General features: G+C 51.2%; 1 protein-coding gene across 1 annotated transcript; it reads left to right on the forward strand.

Annotated features, from left to right (window-relative positions):
• Positions 1-1,376: 1,376 nt before the first annotated feature.
• Positions 1,377-25,917, forward strand: LOC135447868 (pre-mRNA 3'-end-processing factor FIP1-like). Its single transcript, XM_064713036.1, has 16 exons — positions 1,377-1,810; positions 2,583-2,622; positions 5,441-5,525; positions 6,650-6,756; positions 7,467-7,525; positions 8,574-8,684; positions 11,330-11,460; positions 12,154-12,278; positions 13,221-13,326; positions 14,467-14,665; positions 15,457-15,483; positions 16,004-16,061; positions 16,540-16,595; positions 17,625-17,829; positions 20,583-20,741; positions 24,602-25,917. The coding sequence occupies exons 1-16, from the start codon at positions 1,717-1,719 to the stop codon at positions 24,732-24,734; spliced, it is 1,695 nt and encodes a 564-aa protein (XP_064569106.1). The 5' UTR covers positions 1,377-1,716; the 3' UTR covers positions 24,735-25,917.
• Positions 25,918-27,841: the final 1,924 nt, after the last annotated feature.

Below are 27,841 nucleotides of genomic sequence, written 5' to 3' on the forward strand. Positions count from 1 at the left end.
GTCTGGGCTAACCTGCTGAATTCTACATTTTCCCTAATCACTGAATGTGTTTAGGTAATGATCCTTTCAATATGTTCACATTTTACTTCACATTCTTTATGTAAACCTCATGATCTATAGGAACCTTTCTTGAGCAGTAAATTCAAATTTCTGCAGGAACTAGGTTTGTATTTTTGTATTCAGTGATAAATATAACCTGAGATTTTGGCTAGAAAAGAAACACTTCTTCACAACAGCGCTGGTCCCATGGGATAGGTAATAAAATTGGAAAGAGGAATTACAGTAGCTCTCAGACTAATAAGAATTTAAAATTAAAAGGCAAATATTAATCAAAAGGTGATGACTGATGTGTATTTACTGTAAATTATATGGTGTGCAAGCCTGGAGGGGTAATTGAAAGCTACATTCTACAATGATCTCCTTGGACATTTTTGACTGTGAAGTGTCTGAACAGAGGAGCAAAAGGAATTCTGGGTTTTGCTGTAAATGGAAAAGAGTGGAAAATGGAAAGGCACTGCTGAGGCCTGGTGGTGAGCAGCACTTTCCCACCTCTGCAGGGTTAACCTGAGTCCATCAGTACAACCAGGGGTCTCACTGGTATAACCAGGGGTCTCATCACCTCCCAGTGATTTTTGGATGTCCAGTTCCAGTTCCCACGGTGAGTATTCACTCAGCATTCCCAGTGTAGGGTCCAGCAGGGCACAAGGAGCAGGAATGCACCTCAGCCCCACCGGAACCCCAGGGGAACACTTCAATCCGGCATTTTTCTGGAACTGTTTAGTGTATGGAAAAGGTAACTTGCTTCAGGATTCTCTATGGTTTTTGTGAGAATTAGTACTGAAAATCAGCTTGCTCTAAGTTTCCCTGTGATGCTGATGGAGGTAAGGGCTCCGGGAGAGGAGCGGGTGATGCTCAGACAGGAGCTCCCCGGTGGAGCTGCAGAAGGAGCCTCAGGCGCTGCATCTCCAGGCCCTGAAGTTCAGCGTTCACCGAGGAGCAGCACAGCCGGACCTGGGAGCCGCAAACCGCACCCAGACAGACCCGAGTGTATCCGCAGCCGCTCGGGAGCAGCGCTGCGCTGACAGCCCTGAGTGACACGGAGCGGCGTTCTGTGCTTCCCGGCGCCTCCTCGGCAATCCTGCGGGACTCCTCACGTCCTTCCCGGGCAGCTCCGAGCGGGAGGTGCCACAGCAGCCGTTCGGGCTCTGCGTTCCTTTCCGCGCCGCCTCAGCGCGGCGGGACCCGCGGCGAGGGCCGAGAGCCCCCAATCCCCTCAGCGGAGCGCTCCGCGGGCAGGGCCGCGCTCTCCCACCGCGCATGCGCGCGCAGGGTTGGCGGGGCGGGCTTGGCGGGCGAGCGGCGCCGGGGCCCGGCGGGGCTCTGAGGGCGGCGGTAGGGCCCGGCGGGGCCGGCAGCGCGGCTCCGTGCGGCCGGCGGCACTAGGGCCCTGCGGGGCGCTCGGGCGGCTCTAGGGCCCGGCGGAGCACCGCGGGCGGCTCTAGGGCCCGGCAGCGCGGGGCGGGCGGCTCAGGGGCCCTGCGCGCCCACGCCGGGGGTCTCGCCTCCCTCCCGCCATAGAAGGAGCAATGGCGGCGCCGTAGCGCGGCCGCCGAACCCCCGCCCGAGCGCCGCGCCCGGGCCCGGCGGGAGCCGAGCGGGGCCGCCGCTCCTCCTCCTCCTCCTCCCGCCGCCGCTCCCCGCAGCCCCGCGGCCGCCATGGCCACCGAGCTGGAGCCGCCGGCCGCCAGCGCCGTGTCGGGCGCGGCGCCGCTGGAGGCGGAGGAGGACGAGGAGCACTGGCTGTACGGGGGTAGGTACCGCGGGCAGCGCGGGGCCCGGCCGGCAGCGGGCCCGGCCCCGCCTCAGGGCCGCCCCCGGCTGCGGGGCCGTGCGGGACCGGGGGCGGCCCCGCGGGAAGGAGGGAGGGAGGGAGGGATGAGCATCTCTCCCTGGGCCCCCTCACACGGACCGGCCTCTGCCCCCGGGCCCGGAGAGGGACCCGCGTCCGCCCCCGGCCTCCCCTCAGCGGCTCTTGTGGGCGGCTGGCGGTGTGTTATTGTCCTTTTATCAATAACGCTGGTGCAGGGAGGTTAATGAGATGCTTTGTTAAGAGTTTGAGTTCGCTAATCACCCAAACCTTGTGAGCCCCTGGGCTAACGGGGCTGGGATGTGGCCGGTATAAACCACAGGACTTTATTGAAACGTCTTTGTCCTCCCCATAGGCTTTGCACATGAATGCGTTTATGTTTCTTCTTCCCCGGCACGTTACAATTCTATATAAAGACCTTGATAGGTGACTTCAGTTCCTCTCTGGTAGTTGTCTCTGTTCTCTGAGAATTAGGATATACATTTTAAATTTAGTTTGGTGTGAGACATCACCTCTGCAGATGGATGGTGTTTGTTGGGTTGGGTTGATTTTTAGTTGTTCCATTTCTGGTTGAACTTTGTTGAAAAGAGAGTGTTGGGGTTACAGTGCCTTGGCACTGCTGGGTATTTCTGTACCTGTGATGCCTTTTGTGCTTCAATTTAGCTTTTTTCCTTTCACTTGAATAATTCCTTTGTTCTTACTGTTGTTTTTGCAGATGACACCACTGGTAAGCAAGAAGATGGACCAATTTCTGGGTGAGTCCTGAGGCTGTTTATTCTCTATAACAATCCATGGTGTAAAGATTGAGCCTTGTTGAGCAGAGCTTGGTGAGGGCTTTGGAGCAGTGCTGTTGCCAGGAGCAGCAGCCTGTCCTTTCCCCATCCCATGGGATCATCCCCAGCTGCCCCCATGGGGGTGGCAGGCATTTATGGATGTGGAAGCTGAACTGGATGAGTGGACTGGTTTGATTCTCTCAGCAATTAGTTTCAAACCAGATCTCTTTTCCAGTTTAATTCCATGGGAAGAATAATGCCCTGAGGACTGGCTTTGTGCTAACCTGGTGTTGGTAAAACTGGCCTGTGCTTTAGCCTGGGAATGGTCAAAACTTTGAGCTGGGTTAAAATCTTGAGCTGCTCAAATCAGCACATTCTGGGAGATCTGTCAAGTGGTGTGGGTAAGACTTGGAGATAAAACCAATCCTCAGTTTGGCTTTCTGTGTCTGTCCTGGGTTGTGTTCTCTCTCCATTTGTAGCTCTGTGTTTTGCACCAGCAGAGCTTGGTCTCAGCACAGTTTTACCTGTTTGCCATTTTAAATGTAACATTTTTCAGAAGGTTTGGTTTTCACTGGGTTTGTCTGTGTTCAGCCCCTTCCAAAGTTCAGTTTGGGGTTTGTTGTCATTGTAGGTTCAGTGTCTGGAATGCTGAGGTTGTTACAGATACTGTCCTACTTCTGTGCTTAAGGAATATGAAAGCTTGTTCAAATAAACAAGTGGTGAAAGACATGGTAAATTGTTACCTAAAAACATCAAATGAGTTTTGTGAGGAGGAACAACTTTTAGACAGAAATGTACAGCTGCTTTACATAAATCAGCTGTTCCTTGTCACATTCATCTGAATGTAATTTTATTTCACAAGCAGGACTAAAAATCTGAATTTCTAGCAACTGTCCCCAATAACTGCAAGTTGTAGGGAGAAGGAATATTAGTGGCCATGCTGGCTGTCCTTTTTTTTCCCCTTTTTTTACTTTTTTTCCCCATATTTCTTCATTGCACAATGAGAATCTACCTAAAAGAGGAGCTGTGGGGTGTTTTAAGAAAAATGACTCTTTGTTAGCCCTGCTGTCAGCAGCTGCAGCTCCAGGGATGCTCTGCTGGCTTGTCTGGAGTGTTTGTCGCAGCCAGAGAGCAGAAATCTGCAGAGTTTGGGGTGCAGCATCACTGACATTCCCCAGCCTAAGGGATGTGGTAGAGGCCAGCAGGATGCTGTGCTGCCAGCAGTGCCCAGCATTCTGTTGGCATTCTGGCCAGGTGAAATCTCTGCCACGTTTTTCTGTGCCCAGCCAATGCTGGGGATTTGTCAGCTGCTTCATTGCTGGGAAGCAGAGAGGTTAGGAAAGGCTCCTGGTTCCCAGGTGTCACTCTGAACTCCAGTTCATACATTTTAATGCACACCCACAGATGCTTCATGTGACTTGAAGCTGAAGGTAACACCTGTCACTCCTCCTGAACACAGAATCTCAGAGTTTTGAGGAGATTCAGGCTGGAGGTCAATGCTGAGTTCCTTGGATTGGGCAAAATGTTTTTGAATCCATCAGAGAGATTTTCTGCAGTCCCTGCTTTGGTCCTCATGTCCCAGCCTGTGTCTGCAGCATGGAAATACCTGGGGGCTGATTTTCCCTCTGACATCCTGGCTGCCTTCTGTAGCTGCCAGTGTGTGCAGGTGTCACACCAGGAACTTGGCACCCCTGGCACCTGTGCTTGGTCAGCTGCCCAACCTTCAGCCCTCTCTTTGATACCTGATGAATTTCTTTGTGTATGGGATTTCCCCAAAGGGGGCTTCAGTTATGCTCAGAGTGTTTGTTCTTTGTTTTACACTCAGTAACAGCTGAGTTGTGTTATTTTGCCTTTCTTGGGTGGTGTCTGGTGTCACTGAAGTGGCTTTGATGTGAGCAGTGTTTGGATTCTGTGAGATGTTGCCTGTTCATTTTTGAAAACAATCCTGTGGATGTTTGTTGTCCAGTGTGGGATTTTAAATTAATAGCAACAACTCCACAAAGCACTGGTGGAGAATTGGATTTGACTTGGGCTGTTCTGATTGTCTCACTTGAAAAAACTCAGAATTATTTTGAAGTTCTGCTGAGCTTTACCTGTGTCATTGGAGACAGATGAGCTCTCTGTATTTCAGTTCTGTAACTCATGGCACACTCTTTTCTAGTATGTGTACATCAGTTCCACTTTCTTGCTTGGCCAGTGCCATAAACAATGTTAACATTTGTACAAACTCCTAAACTGGAGTTAAATCCAAACCTTACCATTGTTTCATCAGGTCTAATTTGTAATGAGTGAGAAGAACAGGTGCATAATTTTTCCCATAACTTTTCCTTTTGGAATTTTAACTACTTACTGTAAACTATTTGTAGAAACACTAAAATCATTCTTTCTTTAATTTCTCTGGGACAGATGCCTTTGCTGCTGACTAAATGCATGTGTAATTATTAGCATCCTTAAGGAGGAGGTGAAACTTTGCTTATTATGGTCTTATTCTTATCAGTTGTTTTGCCAAATCCGAGCTGAGCCAGCTGCCACTGAGCTGTTGAGTGCTGTCAGGTGCTCTCTGGATGTGTGAAACTGATTCTTCCCAGCAAAAGCAAAGCCAAGCCAGGAGGATGGATTTATTTTTTTTGTCAGGTAGTTGAGCAAATGCCAGCAGAACAAGCACACCAGAAGAATAAAGCACTGTGTGAAAGTCACCTGGGCAAAGACTTTAGAATTCATTGTAGTGACTCTGTGGGCTGTGCTTGTTCACTTTCTGTTGTGTGTCACAGTCACTTTGTTTCCTGTGTCCCCTGTGCAGGCACCCAGAGTCTGCTCACCCTCTGCAGGACGCTCCCCAGGAGAGCCGGCCCGTCGCCAGCGAGGACAGAGACATGGCCCAGCACGTAGGTGTCCCTGTGCCTGGGGATGGCTGTGCTTCCCAGCACTGCTGGGGACAAACAGGGAGTGCAGAGATCCCTGCTGGCTGCAGTGCTGGGTGTGCTGCCAGCCATGCCCAAAGCCAGCTCCAGAAGCAGCCTTGTCTTGTCATCCTGCCTCCAGTGGTGGGGAGGGAACCCTGGTGCAGCCTCTGCCCAAACCCTCTCAGGAGGCAGATCAGGCTCTCTGATGCTGCAGTCTGGTAGGAAAAGCAGAACATGATGTCTTCCAGCTCAGTATTCAGTGTGACTTCTAAAGGACCTGTAAAATATGGGAAACACTGGGATAGAAAGCCCAAGGTGCTGAGAATCAGTTTTGGTTCAGGCTTAGGCCTCTGAGAGCACAATCTGGTGGCTCAGTGCTGAAAGAGGAGGAGGAGGGTTGCTTCTCCCCACCCTCCTCTCCTGGACTCTTTGATGGGTTTGTTTTCTGCCACATCAAGAGGGTTCATGCAGGGTTTTGACAGACCCACGTGCTGTGGAAAAGGAGGGAGGGTGAGGGATGCCTTCCTCATGTGGGGTGAGGTGTTAATTCACCTTGTGCTTCTCACAAAACTGCACTTGCTGGATATCTGTGAAAAAAAAATTTCTTTTTCTATTCTATTACGTTTGTGTCAGCACTGGGGTTGCACTGGAGTCAGATCTGTGAGATGAAGTGTCTTGGGGTCTGATTGTGCTTAATCAGCCAAACCAAACTCCTCAGCAGCTCCCTACCACAGAAGTTGTGGTGAGAGAATATTTACCTTGAGGTTCTTAGGTGAAACCTGGTGAATGTCTTTTGGTGGTTTTCATTTGTGGTTGTGTACTTTGACCATGACCTTGTGAAGGAGGTGTGTCAGAAAAGCCCCAACTCTCAAAAAGAACTGAGGGACATGGTGAAATTCTTAGAACTGAGCTAAACTTTCCTCAGGTTCACAAATATTACCCCAAATTTCATGTAGGGCCAAATCTTCAAAGGACAGGGGAGTTTCTCTGTGGGAGCTGCCTTTTGTTGTTGAAGGCTATTCAGGAAGCTTCCTGAGATTTGGCTGTGCTGGAGAATTCTCCAGTTGTGTGTATTGATGAGCTGCTGTGTGGCTGTGCTGCTGCAGGCCCTCCCCAGCGGTGAGGATGATGAGGATGACAGTGACAGTGACAGCGATGACGATGATGTGAAGGTCACAATCGGCAACATCAAAACGGGAGCGCCGTCCTACATGTGGGTACTGCTGGGGATGGGCTGTGGGGTTGGCATCCAGCATGGGCATGGAGAGGGATGGGCTGAGAGCTGCTCTGGCTGCTGGCACCAGTGGCCACAACACCACCAAGGGCTCAGGAGCTGAGGGGCAGCTCTGCCCTGCAATTGCTTGTTGGAGAATCCATCTGTAAAATGGGAATGATAATCCATGGGGCTGCTGCTGGGAAATTAACTTACTAATTCCTGGGCTCCCTGGGGCAAAATCAAAGGTGGGAAGTTCTGTTTAACTCATCTGTGAAAACTTCCAGAACCAAATCTGTACTGCTAAAAATTTGCATAAACTGTGAATTTACTCATTTCCAGCTGTCTGATTTTTTATGGCTCAGAAATGGCAAGGCTGGATTTGAGAAGCAGGAAATTATACTTTCTACAACTCTGCCTAATGTGCATTGAATAAAAATAATGAGAGAGCATTTTGCTTGCTGCTAGCAGCCTTCCTCTTACACAAATGACTTACCTGTGCTTTGCTGCATATTCTAATTTTTCCACTTTATGGATAATTTCCTTCTCTTGTTGTAGAGGTGGTTTCACTCTGATGGATGACTCTGAATAGCAAACCCAGGTGAACTAAAGCATCTCCTGAAGGGTGTCAGGGCTTGAATATATTTTGCATGAGAATCTTTAGCCAAGTAATTTGTTCAAATGCCAATGTAGTGATTCTTTTCCAATAGGGGAACTCCTATGAATCTAAACTTAAAAACGGGTAGAGGCTATGGAGCATCAGCTTCAGGTACTGCTGTTATTTTTATCCTTCACTTTTCCAGTATTTCACCTACCTGGCACTGACAGCTGCAGCAGCTGCAAATTTTGCTCTGTTTAAAAGAATATAGAATTAGTGTAAACCAGCAATAGGAAGTGCATTTCCTAAATATCAGTGCTGCCAGCATAGTGTGAGGGGACAGGAGGCAATGGAGTGATTTAATTACCCATCACTGAGCAAGGTGATTATAATTCTAATTAAATTAGGAAAAAATGTATTGATTGATAGTTTTATAGTAAAACCCCAGAATATTTCTAAAATATATTGTTGCACTGGGGCTGAGCATTGCAGCTCTAGAGAAGGACTGGAACTCAGTGTCTTGAGCTACTTGCAGTGTGAGATGCTAAAAGAAACAAACTCTGACCTTGAGTAACAGCTGTGCTTATTTGAAATTTTCCACACCAGTTTAGTTTGGTTTCCACAACCAATTCAGTTTATTTTCTACTGTAAATTGAGTCTGGGATTCTGTCCTTCCACGTGTGTGAGACTGTCCTGTCATGGGCTTCATCTGCTCCTTTCCACTAATTGCTTTATCCAAATGAATTCTCTTCTGATTGAGAAAATAAGAACAAATTCCCCTTGTAGGTTTTGTACCTGAAAGATTTTTGCAAACTCCTGTTAGTCTGCTAAAGAGTGATCCTGAGAAAGTCTCTTGTTATGAGAAAATGTGTCTGTCTTGGGAGGGGAAAATAGGTACTTTGCCTGGGGAGAAAAAGAATCTCATTTTATTTTCATTTGGGGTAAATTTCATGCATGTCCTAATGATTTACTCTGTCTGTGGTACCAATCTGGGTTGAATTTGCTTCTCTGCTGTTCAGCTGCAGGTGCTGCACACCCTGTTTGTTTATGGAGTGACTGGAGTCCTTTTTATTAAAAAGCTGATTGTGGTTACCTGCGTGCTGTAAACCCGGTGATTAATTCACTGCAGTGCTTTGTTTTTGCTGCAATGATTTGCTGAGCAAATGAGTGGATTAAAGGCATTGCAATAAAAGTTGTAACAGTCCCTCTCTCCCCAAAGCCAAGTTGCAGCCCAAAGGTATTGACTTGGATGCCGCAGGGAATATAAATGGATTGCCTGTGATAGAAGTGGATTTGGATTCATTTGAAGACAAACCGTGGAGGAAACCAGGTGAGGCCTCACAGTTCCTTGTGATAAATATTTTCTGCAGTTCTGGTTGTGTCTCTTGATTTCCACATGTAATTTCTGTCCATTTGTTGTTGCCAGGGAACAGGGAAGCTGGAACAACGTGTGTTGCTCAGTCTCTGCTGCCTGGCTAGACAGTCAATGGCATTTACTGATTGAACAAGCCATGGCTATGTTAAATTGGGCTGCATTTATTCTAGTAATTGAACTTCCCTAAAGGGAACAGCTATTTTTTTAAATGGTCTATTTTATTAATTCCCTGCTTCCTGAGAACATTGCACTGATACCAATCCAATAATGTTTGGCCTTAAAGGCAGCTGAGTGGGGTCAGGATTGGGCTGTTGATATTTGTTTTCCTTTTCCTGTGCAGGAGCTTGCTCTGTGTCCCCAGGCCAAGCCCAGAGTTGTCCCTATGGTCCCTCCTCATTTGGGGCTGCCCACATTTATTTATATGAGGGAGATTTCTCCTCTTACAGCTGTAGGATGCTACAAATCAGCTGCTGTTTTTCTTCTGATACAGAAGTAATTGAAGGAACTAGACATCCAGATTTTTGCTGTGCTACTCTCATAAAATGTGCTCTGATGAAATGTCAACTGAAACAAAAAGTCCACTTCCCTTTTCTGAGCCATCATTATTCTCCCTGCCAGCCCCTGTATTTGATTTATCTTTCAGCAATATTGCTGTGCTGAGAGCTTTCCTGAGGTTGCCTGTGCTGTGCCCTGGGTACCCCCTGCCCACTCCAGTGCTGAAAGCTCCATGGGCATGGCCAGGTACCAAACCAGCACTGAAACTCCCTGCAGATAGTGCAGGCAGAATGGAACTGAAGCTTTTCTTCTGCAGGGATTTCTCCTTGATTCGAAGTGAGACAGAGGGGAATGGGAAGAAAATGAGTTAGAAAGAATGCAGTGAAGTTCAAAGCTAAAGCGTGGACATGGTTGTGGCCATGCTGACACCCCTGGACCAGAGTAGAGCCAGCTGGCCCTAAAACAGTGTTGGAATGCAATAGAGGGAAGATTTCTGCAGAGCTGTGTGGTCTGTAAGTTTATTTTAGATAGCAAGTAGCTCATTACTCAACAGCCTTTCAAGTTTATATCCTTTACAGTTAATTGTTCAGCAGCTTGGTATGTCTTTGAGTGAGGGAGTGGAAGGAGAAATCCTGTGTGGAAGAACTGATAGAGGTCTGAACTAGAAGCTGATAAAATCCACAAGTCAGTGTTGTGCTGCTGAGTCGGTGTGGATGCAGTTTGCATGTTTGGGTGGTACAGCAGGAAGAGTGGCCAGCCCAGGAGATAAGCCTCACTGCTTAAACCTCACACTTAAACCAAGCTCAGCTTGGGCAGAGTTTTGCCTCACTCTTGTAGCAGCTCTTTGTTTTGGAGTTGCTCTGTGTAGGAATATCTTTATGTGGGGGATGTTTGAGGGACACCTCAGCAGGGCAGGAGGTGCTTTGTAGTGCTGGGAGGTGGGAGGGTGCTCCTGTAATCCCTGCAGCTGCCATTGCCCCCCTGCATCTCGGCTTTCTTGGCAAGCAGTTTGTGGTCACCTCTGTTATTCAGAAGTGCTGGTGCTGAATTAGCACATTGCACAGGAGGCTGGCAGTGGGAGATAACACTCTGGGGTGGCTAATTAGGGTTGTGACTGAGCTGTAATTACTTGTGTAGTCTGGGATGCTTTAATAAAAACCTTCCACTTCAGCTGCCTCTCACGAAATGGGTGAGCCCCAGAATCTCCTCTCAAAACAGCAAAGGCAGTGATGGTCAGGAGGGGAATGTGTGGGCTTAGTTCTGCCAGGAAAAAGGTTCTGTGGCTCCACCCCATTTTTGTGGTGGGAGCTGGAACTGTCACTCCTGTGCTGTGCCCAGCTCATGTGGACAATTGGAAGAAATGGTGAATAAGTGATTGCAGGGAGCTCCCAATGGCCTGTGGAGGCCAGTGTGTCCCACAGCTGTCCTGTGTGTCCCACAGCTGTCCTGTGTGTCCCACAGCTGTCCTGTGTGTCCCAGGGGCTCCCACAGCTGTCCTGTGTGTCCCACAGCTGTCCTGTGTGTCCCAGGGGGTCCCACAGCTGTCCTGTGTGTCCCACTGCTGTCCTGGGTGTCCCAGGGGATCCCACAGCTGTCCTGTGTGTCCCACTGCTGTCCTGGGTGTCCCAGGGGATCCCACAGCTGTCCTGTGTGTCCCAGGGGATCCCACTGCTGTCCTGGGTGTCCCACTGCTGTCCTGCGTCTCCCAGGGGATCCCACTGCTGTCCTGGGTGTCCCCCTGCTGTCCTGGGTGTCCCACAGCTGTCCTATGTGTCCCACAGCTATCCTGTGTGTCCCAGGGGCTCCCACAGCTATCCTGTGTGTCCCACTGCTGTCCTGTGTGTCCCAGGGGCTCCCACAGCTGTCCTGGGTGTCCCACTGCTGTCCTGGGTGTCCCAGGGTCCCCCTGCTGCTCAGGCCATGTTCTCCTCCCACCCAAGGTGCAGCAGTGTCTCCTCCTCTGGGGCACCCACAGCTGACAGGGGAAGGCACAGGGGCTTGCTGGAAAACTTTTGTTGCCCTAACCCTTTATATGAGCAGTTAAAGGACAGCTTGAGAGTGCAAATGTGCAGAGCCTCTGTGCTAACCCCTGCTCCCTCTGCCAGGTGCTGATCTTTCTGATTACTTTAATTATGGATTCAATGAAGAAACATGGAAAGCTTATTGTGAAAAGCAGCGGCGGCTTCAGCTGGGGCTGGACCCTGCTCCTCCCATCAGCACTGAGAACAAGATCACGGTGGGTGATGTGACTCCTGTCCTGGCTCCAGGAAAACTGGCATTGTGTTTGTAGTCACAGAGATGAGGGTGTAAGAGCAGGAGATACAGTTCTGAACTGTTCTGTGTGCTTCCAGCAAGGAGAAATCCAAAAATGAATCTTTAAAGATTAAATCTCTGTTGAAAATCTTTTCTGTGAGGAAGGAGTGGTTCCATCAGCCTGGTAAGTTTGAACCACTACAGCAGCAAGACTGGAGTGAATTTCCAGTTGACTTGGAAAGCCCTGTGGATGAGGGAAGTGCAGGGAGGGGAGCTGAGCCCCCAGGGTTGTTCTGCTTACTCTGGAGCCTGCTGCAGTGGTGTGGCTGCATTTTGTGTTTGCAGACTGCCTTGGCCATCAGCCTTGCAGGAGTCCATGGTGGCCATCAGAACTTCAGTCAAATTGTCAGTACAAGTATTGCTTATTCCAATTTGGACTTAGTGACTCCATGGAAAACGATATGAGTTTCATAAACTCATATCAGAGCTTCTGATGGGAGACAGTGGGCAGCAGGCTGAGAGTGGAATGGCCATTGGCTGACACAAATGGCTGTGCCTTGACTGAAGAATAGGTTACTGTGATTGTTCCTTTTCTTTTGCTGAGGGTTAATCTCTGGTGCTCCATTCAGTTGAAATAAGAGCACAATACCCATGTGTTATCTATTTCCTTCCATAGGTTCAGCAGGGAAGAACAGGAAATGCTGAAAAAGAAGTGGAAAGCAGCATCATCAAAACAGAGTTCAAAACAGACTTCTTGGCTCTGGTGGGAGGACGAATGAAGGCTGGGCCTCCTCCCAACAGGTAAGAGAGGAGCCTGTGTTTCATGGGGGCACCTAAGAACCACCTGGGCCACATCTGAGTCTCCTCAAGCCTCAAAGAGAAGCTTTTAAGCTTGGCAGGAAGCTGCTGTGGTCACTCAGTCAGTGTCACCTCCAGCAGTGCAGCCCCTGCCTGTCCATTCCCCCCTCCTTGGCACTGGATCCCAGCTGATGGGACACATCTCTGGGAGTGGAAGGAGCCAGGCAAACTCCTCAGCTTTGAGGGCTCACACTGCTGACATTGCTTGTGCTTGCTTGGCTTATTCCTCCTCCCACGATGTTAATCTTTGCCTCCTCAAGTGGAAGTGGATTACGAGTTTGGCAGAGGATAAGAGGAGCTGTTGGTTCCTGAGCCTGTGTGCGACGCTGCTGGATGTGTGGTAAAACAACTGAGTCATTCTGAGGGGCAGCCTCTGCTGGGGAAACCACTTGGCCCTTAGGAGATCAATGGGGTTTTATCAGAAGCTTCAGAAGAACACCCCAGACGAGCCAGAGCTTTGGGCTCAGGGTGTTTCTGTTGCTTCATTCACAAAACAGCTTTTGCACACCTGCCTTGCAGAAAGCAGCCCTGCATCCCAACTTTACCCCTTGCCTGGGAACCAGCTCTGTGCCTCAAGGATGAGCATTAAAGCTCTGCTCAGTCTGTTGGATTTGAGCATTTTGGGAGCATTTCTGTCCCGGTGTGTAATCCCTGTTTTTACACCTATTTGTGGTGGTTCTTTGGATAACATTTCTGGGTGCTCAGAGAGCCCAAACCCATCCCTGCTCAGAGGGAATGCAAACGGGCTTCTCCTTGTCTCCTCATCCCCATTTGAGAGACATTTCCCTGGTGGGAAAGAAAGCTTGAAAGAAATGTGCTGCCAGCAGGGAACATTGCTCCTTGTGGTGCTCCTGAGGCTGACAAGGTGCCTGTGCTTTGTCCCAGGAAGCTGGGGGGCACCATTGATGTCATCGGGGGCCAGGCAGGCACAATCCGCAGGGTGGAAGGGAGACGCCGGGACAAGCACGCCTCGGAGGAGAACCCCATCCAGGTAAAACCCTGCAAGCCTTGACAAATTCCTGAGTGTACTGCACTTCTGGTGAGCCCTGGGCAAATGTCTGTGAGTTCCTGACCTCCCAGTTCATACCTGCAGAGCAGCAGGTACTGCATGGACCCTGCTGAGGTGTGTGCGTGGATCATTCCCTTCTGCAGGCTCAGTTAATTTCTGGCTTAAAAGCTTGGTCTTGCTAGGAGCCAGATTTGTCCTTTAAAGACCAATCTTCCCTCTGGAATGGTAAGGCCTGAGTTCTTTCATCATCAGCCCTCCCAAAGTATTCCTAGGAATGTGTAGCTGGGAATCTTCTGTGGGTTATTCCCTTCCCTTCCACTGTGGGCTTGGAATCTTCAAATCAGCAGTGAAGGGTTTGTACCTGGCAATCTTCTGTGAATTATTCCCTTCCCTTCCACTGTGGGGTTGGAATCTTCAAATCTGCAGTGAAGGGTTTGTACCTGGCAATCTTCTGTGGATTATTCCCTTCCCTTCTGCTGTGGGCTTGGAATCTTCAAATCTGCAGTGAAGGGTTTGTACCAGGGGCTGGTGTTTCTCTGTACTTTAAAGTAACATTTAGTCTCAAATCAGTTGGTGCAGCCCACACCTCAGACTGAGCCTGGGCCTGTGTTACTGGATCTTGCCCCTTCTAAGAAATGAAAGCCTGGGTTTAAGGCTGATCCCAGTCCTGGGCTTGCCTGCCCAGTGTGTGACCATAATGTTCTGGTTGATTCCTAGGCAGGAAGTTGCAGGGTCTGCCACGCCCCCTTCTCTTAACCACCTTCCTCCTGCCAACTCTGCTAACTTGCCAGAAAAACCTAAACATGGAACCTTTCCCTTCCTAGGCTCAATTCCTTGGGTTTTTCTCTATGGTTTTGTGGTCCATTTATTTTTTTAGCAGTCAGTTTCCCAGATTTTGCCAACAAGAAGAGTTTGCCTAAGAGACAGAATTTGCTAGGAAAGGGTTGTTTGTTGTTCCTCCCCCTCACAAGCTGCACTTCAGGTCACTGTGGTGCCTCTGTGTTTTGGTCACTGTTCAGGCACAGCCACAGTCCTGTTGTGGTGATGCTGCCAGCACTGTGAGGGCCCTGCTGCAGGAGCAGAGGGGTTAAAACTCTCTCTTCTCATTGCTGTGCCCCCAAGGTGCTGGGAGACCATGGCAGCAAGCCCCAGCCCCCCCAGCAGCCCCAGCAGCCCTCGCAGCCCCAGCAGCCTCCGCAGCAGCAGCCGTTTGCTCCACCAGCAGGGCCTCCGCCTCCCCCGCTGGCCGGGCCTCCTCCTCCTCACTTCCTGCACCCTCCTCCTCCAGTGACCTCTGTTCCACCTCCCCTGCATCCTCCAGGTACGTGCTCACTCATGGAACAGGCTTGGGGCAAAGCAGAGCTTTAGTGGTTCAGTGCCGTGGGATGGGGGGGCACTCAGGGAACAGATCCCTACCCCTGGCCAGCCTTTGTTTAGTCTCCATCAGCCTATTCTATATTTGCCCTGAATACTTAAAAATGGCAGCTGGTCCTTGAAGGAAAACCTCTGGGCTTTGATTCCCTGAGGGAACCTTGCAGTGCTACTGATCCATTTGCTTTATTGATAAATGTCAAGAAGCAGGTTCCTGTTTCTCTGTATTCTGGCTTAAATACACCAGGCTGAAGTGAGGCTTCTCCTGCTCCTGGAGCAGCACCAGGAGCACTCCATGCAGTGACTCCAGCCTGAGGAGGATTTGCTGCAGCACTCAGGGGTTCTTTTCCCCAGTAACTTTTCCATGGTAGCTTTTCCTGCTGCCTTAGTTAAAATTGCTTGGCAAAATCAAGTTGGACACACTGGAGTGTGACCTGCAGCAGGTTCTCCTCTCCAGCTCCTTCAGTTGTTCTGAAAACCAAATCAATTGTCTTCACACTCAGAAAAGGAGTTCCCCAGCAGCATTTTAAATTATAAAGAGATTGTTTGGGAAAACTATATCATTTATAGGCTAATTCCTGTTTAGTAGCACCAATTTTTCTCCTGCTCTGTTTGCTCCAATGTGAAGTTTATTCAGAATTGTGCTTTGAGGTTTAGCTTGAGATACAGAGAGTCCATGCAGTACAGAGAGGCCACGCTTTCCTTGTTGTCCTCACTTGTTTTCCCTGCTTATTTCCACAGGCCTGCCTCCTCCAGGTCCAATTCCAGGTAGGTGCTACCTTGTTCTTAGTAACAGCAACAATTTTGATCACACAGGTTCAGAGCATTTGGACTAAGTAACATGAAATAGGATGGCACCAGTTTAGAGCACAGCTAATTTAGGATTAACAAACTCCAACTGAGCATTGAACCTGAGCTGCTTATCTTCTATTCTGACACAAATCTTGATTGTTATATTCTGATCAGAATGCAATGAGTCTGCATCCCAAGAACCACTTTTCCTCCCTAGGGCTGTAAGAGTTAATTGTTACTCCTTGATGAATCTTATGTTCAGTATTTATAAGCCAAAACAGAAGGTAGTTTTTGCTTTGTTTTTCTTCCTATATCCCTACAAAACTAACAGAGCTTTAAGGTGTGAATTTGGGGAGGAGATCCTATCCTGAAGGAAAATTACTCTATTTTAAACAGGGCCTTGTTTAGGGTAAAAAGTTGCTTTAATGATTTTTAACTGTGAATAGCAGCCATGAAGCTGCAAGATCTTGGTGCTGATTTACCCTTGTGTGTCTAGGGCTGTTCCCACCACCTCTGGCACCACCACCAGCTCTCCTCATCCCCACCTTGGATGGGTAAGACCACACCTGGGTAAGATCACACCATGGGAGCAGCTGCCCTGGAGGGAGGAGGGGAGGAGAACAGGTCCAAAATCAGTGCTGGGGATGCATGGTCTGGGCTTGAGTTGGGGTGGGGGAGAGCAGAGTCTGTCAGGAATCCTCTGTGCATTCACCTGGATTTGGCATATTCAAGGCACAGGAAGGAGCCAGTAAAATCTAGGTAAGGCCTGGAGTAGTTCATGGCATGATTTGTTACTGCAGCTGCTTTCTCTGAAGGTGCTCCAGGTAGTTTGTGAGCAGTGGTGATTTCCCAGGGCAAGCAGTGGGATTGTGGCAGGTTTGGGAGCTGTGGCAAAACCTGTGAGCATTTCTGGTAGTGGGATTCCCATGAGAATGCTCCACAGATCTGCAGGAAAAACAGGGTGAAGCTGCAGCACAGGCAGAGCTGTGGGGTCCCTGATGTCAGTAACTCACCCCCTTTTCTCTCCCAAAGGCAGCCAGCCAGCTACAACAACAGGCAGCCACCTCCCTTTGGCTACAACTCTGCAGGTGAGCACGGGGCAGGACACATCCACTGCTGCTCTCTCTGCCCTGGCTCTTGGCAGCCCAGGCCTTTCTGGGGCTGACCCTCACCATGGCTGCTCCAGCTGCAGGCCTTGCTGTGCCCCAGAGGGTCCCAGGCAGGAGCACAGGCTGGGTGTGTGCTCTGAGTGCTGGGCAGGTGTGGGGAGGCACTTTTGTGACCCAGAGAAGCCTCCCCAGTGCCTCAGCAGTGTGTTCTCTGCCTGTTTGCACACACATGTGCTCACCCTCACTCATCTTCTCCCTTTTCCCCACCCTCAGGGATTAGCACAACCATCCACAACTACTGAGCTTGGCATCTCCTCCCTGAGTTTCTGAATCTCTTCCCTCACTTCACCCTCTCCTTGCTACAGGCACCATCTCCTGTGCTTTAGCCATGGGAGAGGCAGTGCCAGGATTTCAGCAGATTCCCTTCCCTGCTGCAGCCCCAGCTCTCTCCCAGTCCTGCAGTGCCCAGGAGTGGCTCCTGGCTGTGCTGAGCAGTGGGAGCACCAGCAGCCCTGCAGAGCAAAGCCTCCCTGCAGGACAGGGCTGGGGGAGTGGCAGTGCCAGCCCTTCCCAAGGACAGGAGCCTGCAGTGCTGCCAGATGTGGCCCTGCTGTGGGATATGACCTCACTAGTGCAGCTGGCCACCTCTGCCTGGCAAATGCTGGTGGCTCTGGGCTCCCCAGGTGGCATCCTTCACTGCTGGCCCTCCCCAGGTGCCACCCTAGAGCAGAAGGTACCTGGTGGGAGGTGGGACCTTGTGCAGGTGAGCAGAGCCCAGGGCTGGCACGCTGTGCAGTGCTGCCTGTAAATGCCTGCTCTTGTGCCTTCCCCAGGGAGGAGTTCCCTGTTCTTAGCAAACTGCTGGGAGGGCAGGGGGAAGGGCAGCAGGGAGCTGGGCCATGATCTCCTGGGATCCAGCTCTGCTGCCAGAGGGATCTTTGGGAAGGGAGGGACAGAGGGGGTGCTGGCCATGCTCTGGGTGATGGAGGTTCTGCTCTCTGGCTGCAGATTCAGGTTTCATCAGCTACCCCCCCATCTCCACGTCCCACACGCCCTGGGTGACCACGGTGGACAAGGGCACGAGCAGCTCCAGCAGCAGCCACTGGGAGTACTCGGGCTCCAGGCGGGACCGGGAGCGGGAGCGAGACCGGGACCGGGACAGGGAGCGAGAGCGGGACCGGGACCGCACCCCAACAACCAGTGAATACAACAAGTGAGTGAGTGCAACCAGTGAGTGAGTGCTGCCCTCACCTGCAGTGAGTGCAACCAGTGAGTGAGTGCTGCCCCCACCTGCAGTGAGTGCAATCACTGAGTGAGTGCTGCCCTCACCTGCAGTGAGTGCAACAAGTGAGTGAGTGCTGCCCTCACCTCCAGTGAGTGCAACAAGTGAGTGAGTGCTGCCCCACCTCCAGTGAATACAAGTGAGTGCTGCCCTCACCTCCAGTGCGTGCAACAAGTGAGTGCTGCCCCCACCTGCAGTGAATACGAGTGAGTGAGTGCTGCCCTCACCTGCAGTGAGTGCAACGAGTGAGTGAGTGCTGCCCCCATCTCCAGTGAGTGCAACAAGGGAGTGAGTTGTGCCCCACCTGCAGTGAGTGCAACCAGTGAGCGAGTGCTGCCCCACCTGCAGTGAGTGCAACCAGTGAGTGAGTGCAACCAGTGAGTGAGTGCTGCCTTCACCTCCAGTGAGCACAAGTGAGTGCTGCCCTCACCTCCAGTGAGTGCAACCAGTGAGTGAGTGCCCCCCACCTGCAGTGAGTGCAACAAGTGAGTGAGTGCTGCCCTCACCTCCAGTGAGTGCAACAAGTGAGTGAGTTCTGCCCCACCTGCAGTGAGTGCAACCAGTGAGCGAGTGCTGCCCCACCTGCAGTGAGCACAAGAAGTGAGTGCTGCCCCCACCACCAGTGAATACAAGTGAGTGCTGCCCTCACCTCCAGTGAGCACAACAAGTGAGTGCTGCCCTCCTGTGCTCCTGGCAGCCTTAGGCCCCCTCAGGGCTGGGTGTAGAGGACCCCAGCTGAATTCTCTGTAACGCCTGGGGAAGAGCTCCTTTGGATCAATAACTGCAGCACAGACAGGGTGCTGTGCCCCTGGCTGATTTCCTGTCTCTGGGTCTGGGATTTTTTGTTTAAATCCAGCAGAACCAGTTCCTCTTGCTCTCCCACGAGGCCAGTCAATGAAATAGCCCCTCTGTGTTTACTCAGTGTTTCACAGCTCAGTGTGAAGCACTGGCTGCAGGAGCTGCTGCTTCTTGTCTTCTAAATGTCACTGTCAGATCAAAGGACAGACAGCCTGCTCTGCTCTCCTGTGGGGCTGGGAGTGCCATTCCCTGGGAGCCAGCCAGGAAATGGGAGCAGGACTGCAGAGACCACCTTGGTGGGAGCTGCTGTGGCCTCAGCTGACAGCAGTGCTGGGAGCACCTGGGAGAGAGCAGGAGCCTTGGAGCCTCCCTGTGTTCATCTGAGGTGGAGGCTGGGCTGCAGACACTTCCCAAACCCATCCCTTTGGTGTTCAGTCAGCAGCTGTGTTGGTGTTTTGCAGGCTCCAGGCTCAGAAATGCCAATAATCATTCAAAACATGATCAGAATGTGCATTCCTGGCACAGGGCACTTCCTGCTGGGGAGCTTCCCAGCCCAGGGAGGGAGCAAACAGGGCAGTGTGCTTCTAGTATTTTTTTTTTCCTTTATAAGCTTTTGGGCACTGTGGATGGGAGGGGGGAGGAAGAGAACAGAATACAAACTTGCTAAAATTGGAAGAGCTCAGACTCCCCCACTTCCTGGTCCATGCTGGAGCCAAGGCCTGGGATCAGCACTCCTGAGCACATTGCTGGCATTTCTGGCAGGTTTGGAGCACCCTGGTGCAGGTCAAAGCAGGGCAAGTGGCCCAGCAGTCCTTTGGAGCACTCCCAGCTGATTGATCCTGCACATTTATTTGTCCAGCTTGTTTCCAGGAGTGTCAGAACAATGTCTGTGACATCCTTTCTCCCAGGTCTTGAGTATTGTTCCCACAGGGGCACTGTTAACCCTTTGGATTTTGGCTTTCAGAAGGTGACCAGGGGGATGTGGAGGGGAGTGTGGGATGTGTCTCAGTTTGGGGTACACCCTGCCCACCCCTGGGGACTGAATGAGGTGCTTTGAGCACATAGAGGGGTGCAGACAAAGCTGCACTCACAGTTTGATGTTTTGAGCTTGTGGAGAAGTTTGTGAGAAGCACTAGGTATTACTGTTCTGTGCCTTAAGTGTAAATTGAAAAGTCCTGATCAAGCCAGTTCAGAACCTGAGATCTTAAAGCTCATGTGTAGAAGGTCACATTTGGTACCTGCCACCCAGAGATGTGTGTGTGAAGAAAAACTGAGAAAAGACACTGTGAAGCTTAAGTAGAAACAAGATAGTAAAAGGAGAAAGAAATAATGAGAACTAACCAGAGTAAAGAAGTTCCTGAGCCAGCCCCTTTGGGAGGGGCTCACTGAAAGGAGGCTGCCAGTAAGGGCAGCTCAGAAAATGAAAAGATTTATAATACCTTATTGCTGTTAATGCTGTTTGAAAATAAGAAAGTAAATAAGATCAAGTAATGCTGTTTTAAAATAAGAAAGTAAATAAGATCAAGTCCCATATGCTGATGTGCTTTTTGCTTTAAAAAATCACCCAGAATAGCAGAGTGACTGTAGGTTCAGAGCTTCCTGTGACCTACTGGTGTTAGATCTTGAAAAAAAACAAAAAAACAAAGCAAAGAGAAGGCAAATCAAACATGTTGTTCAGCATGCAGCACTCACAAAATGAGTGATTATGATTGTTACACCAAAGGATGGGAGGTTATCGGGGTGTCTGTGCTGAGGGGCAGCAGCAGGGAGGCAGCGATGCAGGAGGGCAGTGTGTGCTCGTGGTGCGGTGGTTCAGGAGCAGCCCCGATCCCTGCCCGGTGTCGCTGTGCCCACGTGTCCCTTGTCCGTGTCCCTTGTCCCCCCAGTGACGACGAGCGGTACCGCTACTACAGCCGCGAGCGCAGCTACGACTTCGAGCGCGATTACCGGCGCAGCCGCGACCGCAGCCGCGAGCGCGAGGAGCGGCACCGCGAGCGCCGCCACCGCGACAAGGACGACGGCAGCAAACACAAATCCTCCCGCAGGTCAGTGGGCACTCCCTGTTCTGGGGAAAATGGCAGCAAACACAAATCCTCCTGCAGGTCAGTGGGCAGTCTGGGGAAAATGGCAGCAAACACAAATCCTCCCGCAGGTCAGTGGCAGTCCCTGTTCTGGGGAAAATGGCAGCAAACACAAATCCTCCCGCAGGTCAGTGGCAGTCCCTGTTCTGGGGGGGAACAGCAGCAAACACAAATCCTCCTGCAGGTCAGTGGGCAGTCCCTGTTCTGGGGGGAACAGCAGCAAACACAAATCCTCCCGCAGGTCAGTGGCACTCCCTGTTCTGGGGTGGGATGGCAGCAAACACAAATCCTCCCGCAGGTCAGTGGCAGTCTGGGGAAAATGGCAGCAAACACAAATCCTCCCGCAGGTCAGTGGCAGTCCCTGTTCTGGGGTGGGATGGCAGCAAACACAAATCCTCCCGCAGGTCAGTGGGCACTCCCTGTTCTGGGGTGGGATGGCAGCAAACACAAATCCTCCCGCAGGTCAGTGGGCACTCCCTGTTCTGGGGGGAACAGCAGCAAACACAAATCCTCCCGCAGGTCAGTGGGCACTCCCTGTTCTGGGGAAAATGGCAGCAAACACAAATCCTCCTGCAGGTCAGTGGCAGTCCCTGTTCTGGGGAAAATGGCAGCAAACACAAATCCTCCTGCAGGTCAGTGGCAATCCCTGTTCTGGAGGGGAACAGCAGCAAACACAAATCCTTCCACAGGTCAGTGGGCACTCCCTGTTCTGGGGAAAATGGCAGCAAACACAAATCCTCCCGCAGGTCAGTGGGCACTCCCTGTTCTGGGGTGGGACAGCAGCAAACACAAATCCTCCCGCAGGTCAGTGGGCACTCCCTGTTCTGGGGTGGGACAGCAGCAAACACAAATCCTCCTGCAGGTCAGTGGGCACTCCCTCTTCTGGGATGTTACGAGAACCTGGCTCATCCCTGCTCCCTCTGCCCGAGAGCTGTGGGCAGGAGGAACCTCTGGGATGGCGAAAGGAGATCTTTCCCCATCCCTGAGGTTTGAAGGGATTGAGCTGGCTCAGCCTCCCAGCAGAACTCCCATCTTAACAAAAGCACGCACAAAGGAGGTGCAAGGCCATGACAGCAGCCTCAGCTTTTGGTCCTGCTGCTCCTGTGCACCAGGGCAGAGCTCACAGAATCAATCAGGTTGGAAAAGACAGATCGAGTCCAGTCTGTGACCCAACACCGCCTTGTCACCCAGCCCATGGCACTGAGTGCCACATCCAGCCTTTCCTTAAACATCTCCATCACCTCCCTGGGCAGCCCATTCCAATGCACAGTCACTCCTTCTGTGAAGAACTTCCTTCTGCCTGCACTCAGAGATTGCTTCTTGAGCAGGAGGAGCAGAGCTCTTGCCCACAGCCTGATAGTGAGGGAGTGATGGTCTGCACCAAGGTGAAAGTTCTGGGGCAGAGCAGCATGTCCTGAAATCACAGCTTTTGTGCAGAAAATGGATTTGCAACAGATGATTTTCCTGGAAGAGCATCTCCAGCAGAGCAGCAGCCCTGCCCTCTGGGCTGGGGCAGGTCCTGTGCTCAGGTCCTGTGTCACTTCACATCCCATTAATGACTTGTTCTTGCTCTATTTTCTTGATGTGTCACCTCCCTTCTTTTAGGGGAAGTTCCTGTCAGCTCTGGAGGTAATTACCCTTATTTTGAAGCTGGTATCAGAAAAACTGCTATGTAGTGACATATCCTTAAGGAGATGAGTAAGTTTTCAAGGAAGGACTGATTGCTAAAGGGTTGGAAGCAAAATGATAGGAAGAAGGACGAAGACCATAATAAAAATTTAATGCAGAGCAGCTGGAAGCTGAGCTGGTATCAGACAAACAAGCCATTGGCTTTAGGGTTATTTCTCAGCTTCCTCTCCTCAGAATTGAAACCTTGCAGTAGATACCTCACTGAAGGAATCCCAGCCCATGGTCCCCTCCAGCCCAAACCTTCTGGTATTCCCTGCTTGAGGCACACTGAGGTTTGAGGCTGTTTGAGGCACTGCAGATGAAAGGGTTTCATTCACTTCCAGCTTCCTGCACACTGAGCAGTCTGCAGGAAATCACTGACGCTGCTTTCAAAGGACAGTGCCAGTGTCCCAGCACAAACCACTGACACATCGGCCACGAGGTGGCTGAAGGTGCTTTGTGGAGAGGCAGCAGCCTTTTATTTTTCCCTATTTTTCTTGCCTTTAATGGCTGTGAAACCATTTATTAAACCAGCCAGAAAATTACTTGAAGCCAGGAGCTTTTCAGCCAGGTTCAGCCAGTTGAGTGTCTGCTGCTGAACTGGAATTCCAGCTGTGCTAACAATTGGTCTGCACACCTGATGCTGTCCCTGCTCATGGGGCTGTGCCTGCACAGTCACAGTTTATCCTGGGATAAATTTATCTGCTTGTTCCTGTTCTCTGGGCTGTGCTTTAACTCTGCCACCTTCACACCACAGTCAACTCCTGTGGTTTGAACCTGTGAGAGAAGCAGCAGAAAATCTCCTCCTGTGAGAGGCCAAACCAGCTCTGCCCTTTTCCTGGTGGGAGCAGAGCTGCTCTGGGGCTGTGTTGGCTGCATGGAGCAGCTGGCAGGGCACAGGCTCAGGCCATGCACAGCCTGCTCAGGCCTCTTGTGCCTGGGATTGCTCCCACATCACAGAAACCCTGGGTAAACATCCCCAGCTATCACCCACATCTGGGAAACTGGGGGAGATAAAAGAGTTCCGAAGAGCCGGGTCAGGTGTGAGTCAGCAAAAGCAGGAACAGGATCTGCCTCCCATGGGGAACCCACATTTCTCTCACTCCACTGATCCCTTTGCTGCCCCTACTGCAGGGATTTCCCACACTCCTTCAGAGGAGTGAGAGTTTCAAACACATCTTGGGTTTAGGACTCCTCCTCCTCAGCCTTGGTGCTGTGTCAGAATTGCTGGAGCTTGCTCAGGAGGGGAAGAACAGCAAGGTGCTGCCTGTGGACACTGCCAGGAGTGGCTGTGCAGTGTGGCTGCATGTGTGACAGTGGCAGTGTGTGTGACAGTGCTAGTGTGACTGTGTGTGTGTGTGACAGTGGCATTGTGGCAGTGTCTGTGACAGTGTCAGAGGTGAGTGTGACAGTGGCAGTGTGTGTGACAGTGCTAGTGTGACTGTGTGTGTGTGTGACAGTGGCATTGTGGCAGTGGCAGTGTCTGTGACTGGCATTGTGGCAGTGTCTGTGACTGGCAGTGGCAGTGTCTGTGAGTGGCAGTGTGGCAGTGGCAGTGTGGCAGTGGCAGTGTCTGTGACTGGCAGTGTGGCAGTGGCAGTGTGGCAGTGGCAGTGTGGCAGTGGCAGTGTCTGTGACTGGCAGTGTGGCAGTGGCAGTGTCTGTGACTGGAATTGTGACAGTGGCAGTGTGGCAGTGTCTGTGACTGGCATTGTGGCAGTGGCAGTGTGGCAGTGTCTGTGACTGGCATTGTGGCAGTGGCAGTGTCTGTGACTGGCAGTGTGGCAGTGTCTGTGAGTGGCAGTGTCTGTGAGTGGCATTGTGGCAGTGTCTGTGACTGGCAGTGTGGCAGTGGCAGTGTCTGTGACTGGCATTGTGGCAGTGTCTGTGACTGGCAGTGTGGCAGTGTCTGTGAGTGGCAGTGGCAGTGTCTGTGACTGGCAGTGTGGCAGTGGCAGTGTCTGTGACTGGCAGTGTGGCAGTGTCTGTGACTGGCATCGTGGCAGTGCTAATGCACCCCAAAAATCCCCGCCGTGCCCTCGGCACTGCAGAGGTGGCTCCCATTGGTGGGGATCAGAGCCCCTGTGCCCATCACTGGTCCCTGCAGTGGCAGGGCTGTGTCTGATGTCCCTTTGTCCCCTCTGTTCCCCTCTCAGGAAGCAGCACGAGAGCGAGGAGGGCGAGAGCCACCGGCGCCACAAGCACAAAAAGAACAAGCGGAGCAAGGAGGAGAAGGAGGCCAGCGAGGACGGGGCCCAGGAGGGAGAGGAGCAGGACACCAAGGAGTGAGCCAGGCCCCCACAGCCCTCGGCAGCGACTCTCCTGTGGAACCAGCATGGAATTGGTGATGTTTTGTTTGGGGGGTGATTTTTTTTATTGTTATTTTTTACTTTTTTCCAAGGGAAGAGGCTGACTGGGCGAGCCGGGGCACAGCCAGCAGTGCTTCAGGAGCTGAGGCTGCACGTGCCCTTAAACTTCCTTTTTTTGTTTGGTTTTGATACAAGACAATACAGCAGTACTAGTTACAAAGCACTGAGCTACTCTACTCATCCACATCCCTGGGGAGAACTTTGGTGTATCAGATCCTATGGTTTCTGATGGAAGATGGCTTCAGCTGAAACTAATGCAATTAGGTCATAGTTCTTGGTTCTTTTTGGCATCATCATTCCTTTTTCAGAACTAGGACAGTAAGTGCAACTTGAATTTATTGTCCAAAGAACAGCGTGACTTAGATCCAGGAGCCAGCTTAGAGCCTGGTGTCCAGTAGTGAAAAGTCTCATCCCTGAATAAATTTCTTTATAGCTACAAAATCAGCTTCTGATTTCTCCGTGGCCAGCTGGGCGTGCCAGGAGGAGCTGCAGGATCTGCTCCAGGTGGGCACAGAGGCCTGCCTGGATGTGGCAGCTTCCAGAAGCTGCTGAGGGCGTTCACACAGCGTGTGCAGAGACTCCAAAACTGGTTTTTTATCCATTGCAAAGGTAGTTCTGTCATGTTACACCCCTGCGTGGGGAATCAATGAAGATCCACAGCAAGAGCATGAATTTCTCTTTAATTCCTTTTGACTTAACTATTTTATTTCCTTTTTTTACTAAGAGTTGACTGAATAACCTAGAGTACAGTAGAGAACACCAAGTCCCAGTTTGCAGTTTGCCCTCGTGGGACTGGTGTTTCTATTTGGGTATCACCAACACTCCTGTCCAATGCATTCCTTTCCCTTAGATCCCAAAATAAATTTAGTCAAATTCCAAAGTTTCTTTGGATTTAGTATTGGTTGGGGAAGGGGCAACAGAAATGTTTCTGGGTGGGAAGAACAGGGGAAATAATTTTCAGGGGTTTTTGTCTTTCTGGTCATTAGGTTCCTGCCCTTCTGTTCATGTGAGTCCACAAATGTCTCATTTTCCTTTGACTTGTTATTTAAACTGTCTGAAATATTTGTCCTAAAATAATATGGTTCTGAATATAATGTTCTGTATTTTTTGGTATTGTAATCTTGGAAGTCTTGAGTGTGCTGGGAAGTGCCCAACCCTGTGCCAGGAGAGCCCTTGGGTTTGGGTTCAGCATTGTGACAGTGCAGTGATGGTTTGGAACTGCAGAGCCCAGGGGAGGAGGAGGAGGAGAACTGGGACTTCTGCTGGGTTTGGCTTTCATGGAGTTTTTTTAATGTGCTTGAGCTCCTGAGAAATGTGTGTGCACTGAGGCAGGCTCAGCTGGGATCAGGCTGCTCCTGCCTCTGCAGCCTCAGTGAGCCAGATTTGGGAACATCTCTCACTGCCCCCTGGCAGCTCTGCCACTGGCTGTGCAAGGAACAGGGGAATCCTCCTGGCAGCCTCTGCCCAGGGCTGGGCTGCAGCTGGGAGTGCCCAAAAGCTTTTAGGAGATGAACTTGAGGAGAAACGCAGGCAGAGTGGTGAGGAGGATTCAGGAGTGCTGCTTCTGTGTCCCCTGGCACTGCTCACCACAGAGGGGCCCAGAGCCCTGCCCAGCCTCCCTCAGGAGCTGCATGAGGTGGGGATGGGACCTGCTGTATTTGCCAGCCCAGGAAGGGCCTGGCAGTGCCCTCAGCCTGAGGATGGGACCTGCTGGATTTGCCAGCCCAGGAGGGGCCTGGCAGTGCCCCCAGCCTGAGGATGGGCCCTGCTGGATTTGCCAGCCCAGGAGGGGCCTGGCAGTGCCCTCAGCCTGAGGATGGGACCTGCTGGATTTGCCAGCCCAGGAGGGGCCTGGCAGTGCCCCCAGCCTGAGGATGGGACCTGCTGGATTTGCCAGCCCAGGAGGGGCCTGGCAGTGCCCCCAGCCTGAGGATGGGACCTGCTGGATTTTCCAGCCCAGCAGCTCTGAGCCCTGGGCAGTGCCAGGGGGGCCTGGCAGTGCCCCCAGCCCCTCAGAGCTGCCTTTCCCTGCCTGGCTCAGGCACGGTGCTCCACTGGAATGCTGCCCCCAGGGGAGGGGTGGCCCCACACAAGGACATTTGTGCCACCTTTGCACGCTCAGGTGTCCCTGGTGCCCTGCAGGGCTGTTCACACCCTGTGCCAGAGCTCCTGCAGAGTTGTTGGTGATCAGACTGTGCATCCCTGCACCTGGCTGGGGCTGTGGGACTGGGATGGGAATCCAGCATGGACTCAGTCAGGGCTGCCCCTCCTCCTGTGTTATTTCAATGTGCTGGACCCAGGTCACAGAATATTCCAGGCTTTGGGGCCAGGAGCAGCCGTGAATTTGAGGTAAGTAGTGTTAAATTGGTTTCTTTTCATTAAATGGAGATAAAATGTTGGCCTTTACTATCAGGGAAATGTAAAGGTGGGGTGTTGGAAATAATCTGTACTTGGCAGCAGGAAGCTGCTGCAGGTTTAGTGGTGTTGGGATGTGGGGTTTTCTGTTTTTTGAGGGATTTTTCCCAGGCACAGGGCATTTCAGGACAGCCCAGCTCCTGTCCTGGGAGAAGCAAAGACAATTACAGTTTGCTGCCACAGGGTCACTTTTTGCAGCAGTCCTGCTGAGGTGACCTGTTCTGAGGGCATTAGTCACTACATGGAAAGAAAGGGTAAAAAACCACACCTGATGCATATTTTTCAGCAATATTACAATAATTTATAAAGGCATCAAAACAAACTCAACATCTATTAACAAGCTGATTTTTGGAAACAAAATTTAAATTATGAGGACATTTTGGTGAAGTTGAAGGCACCTTGAAAGGAGATGGAGTAAAAATGGTTCTGCAGCCTCCTCCTCCTCCCTCCACTGCCAGCCCTGCAGCTGCACAGCTCTTCCCTGCTGCCCTTTCCCCACCATTGGGGCAGGCACTGGGAACCACCCTCTGTCTGTCCACATCACTATTTACTGTTCCAGGCACAGATTCTGCACATTGATTGGAAAGAGATAAAAAATTGCTTCATGTTTTT

The sequence above is a fragment of the Zonotrichia leucophrys genome, chromosome 4A (assembly GCF_028769735.1).
Source record: "Zonotrichia leucophrys gambelii isolate GWCS_2022_RI chromosome 4A, RI_Zleu_2.0, whole genome shotgun sequence".
Taxonomy (NCBI): domain Eukaryota; kingdom Metazoa; phylum Chordata; class Aves; order Passeriformes; family Passerellidae; genus Zonotrichia; species Zonotrichia leucophrys.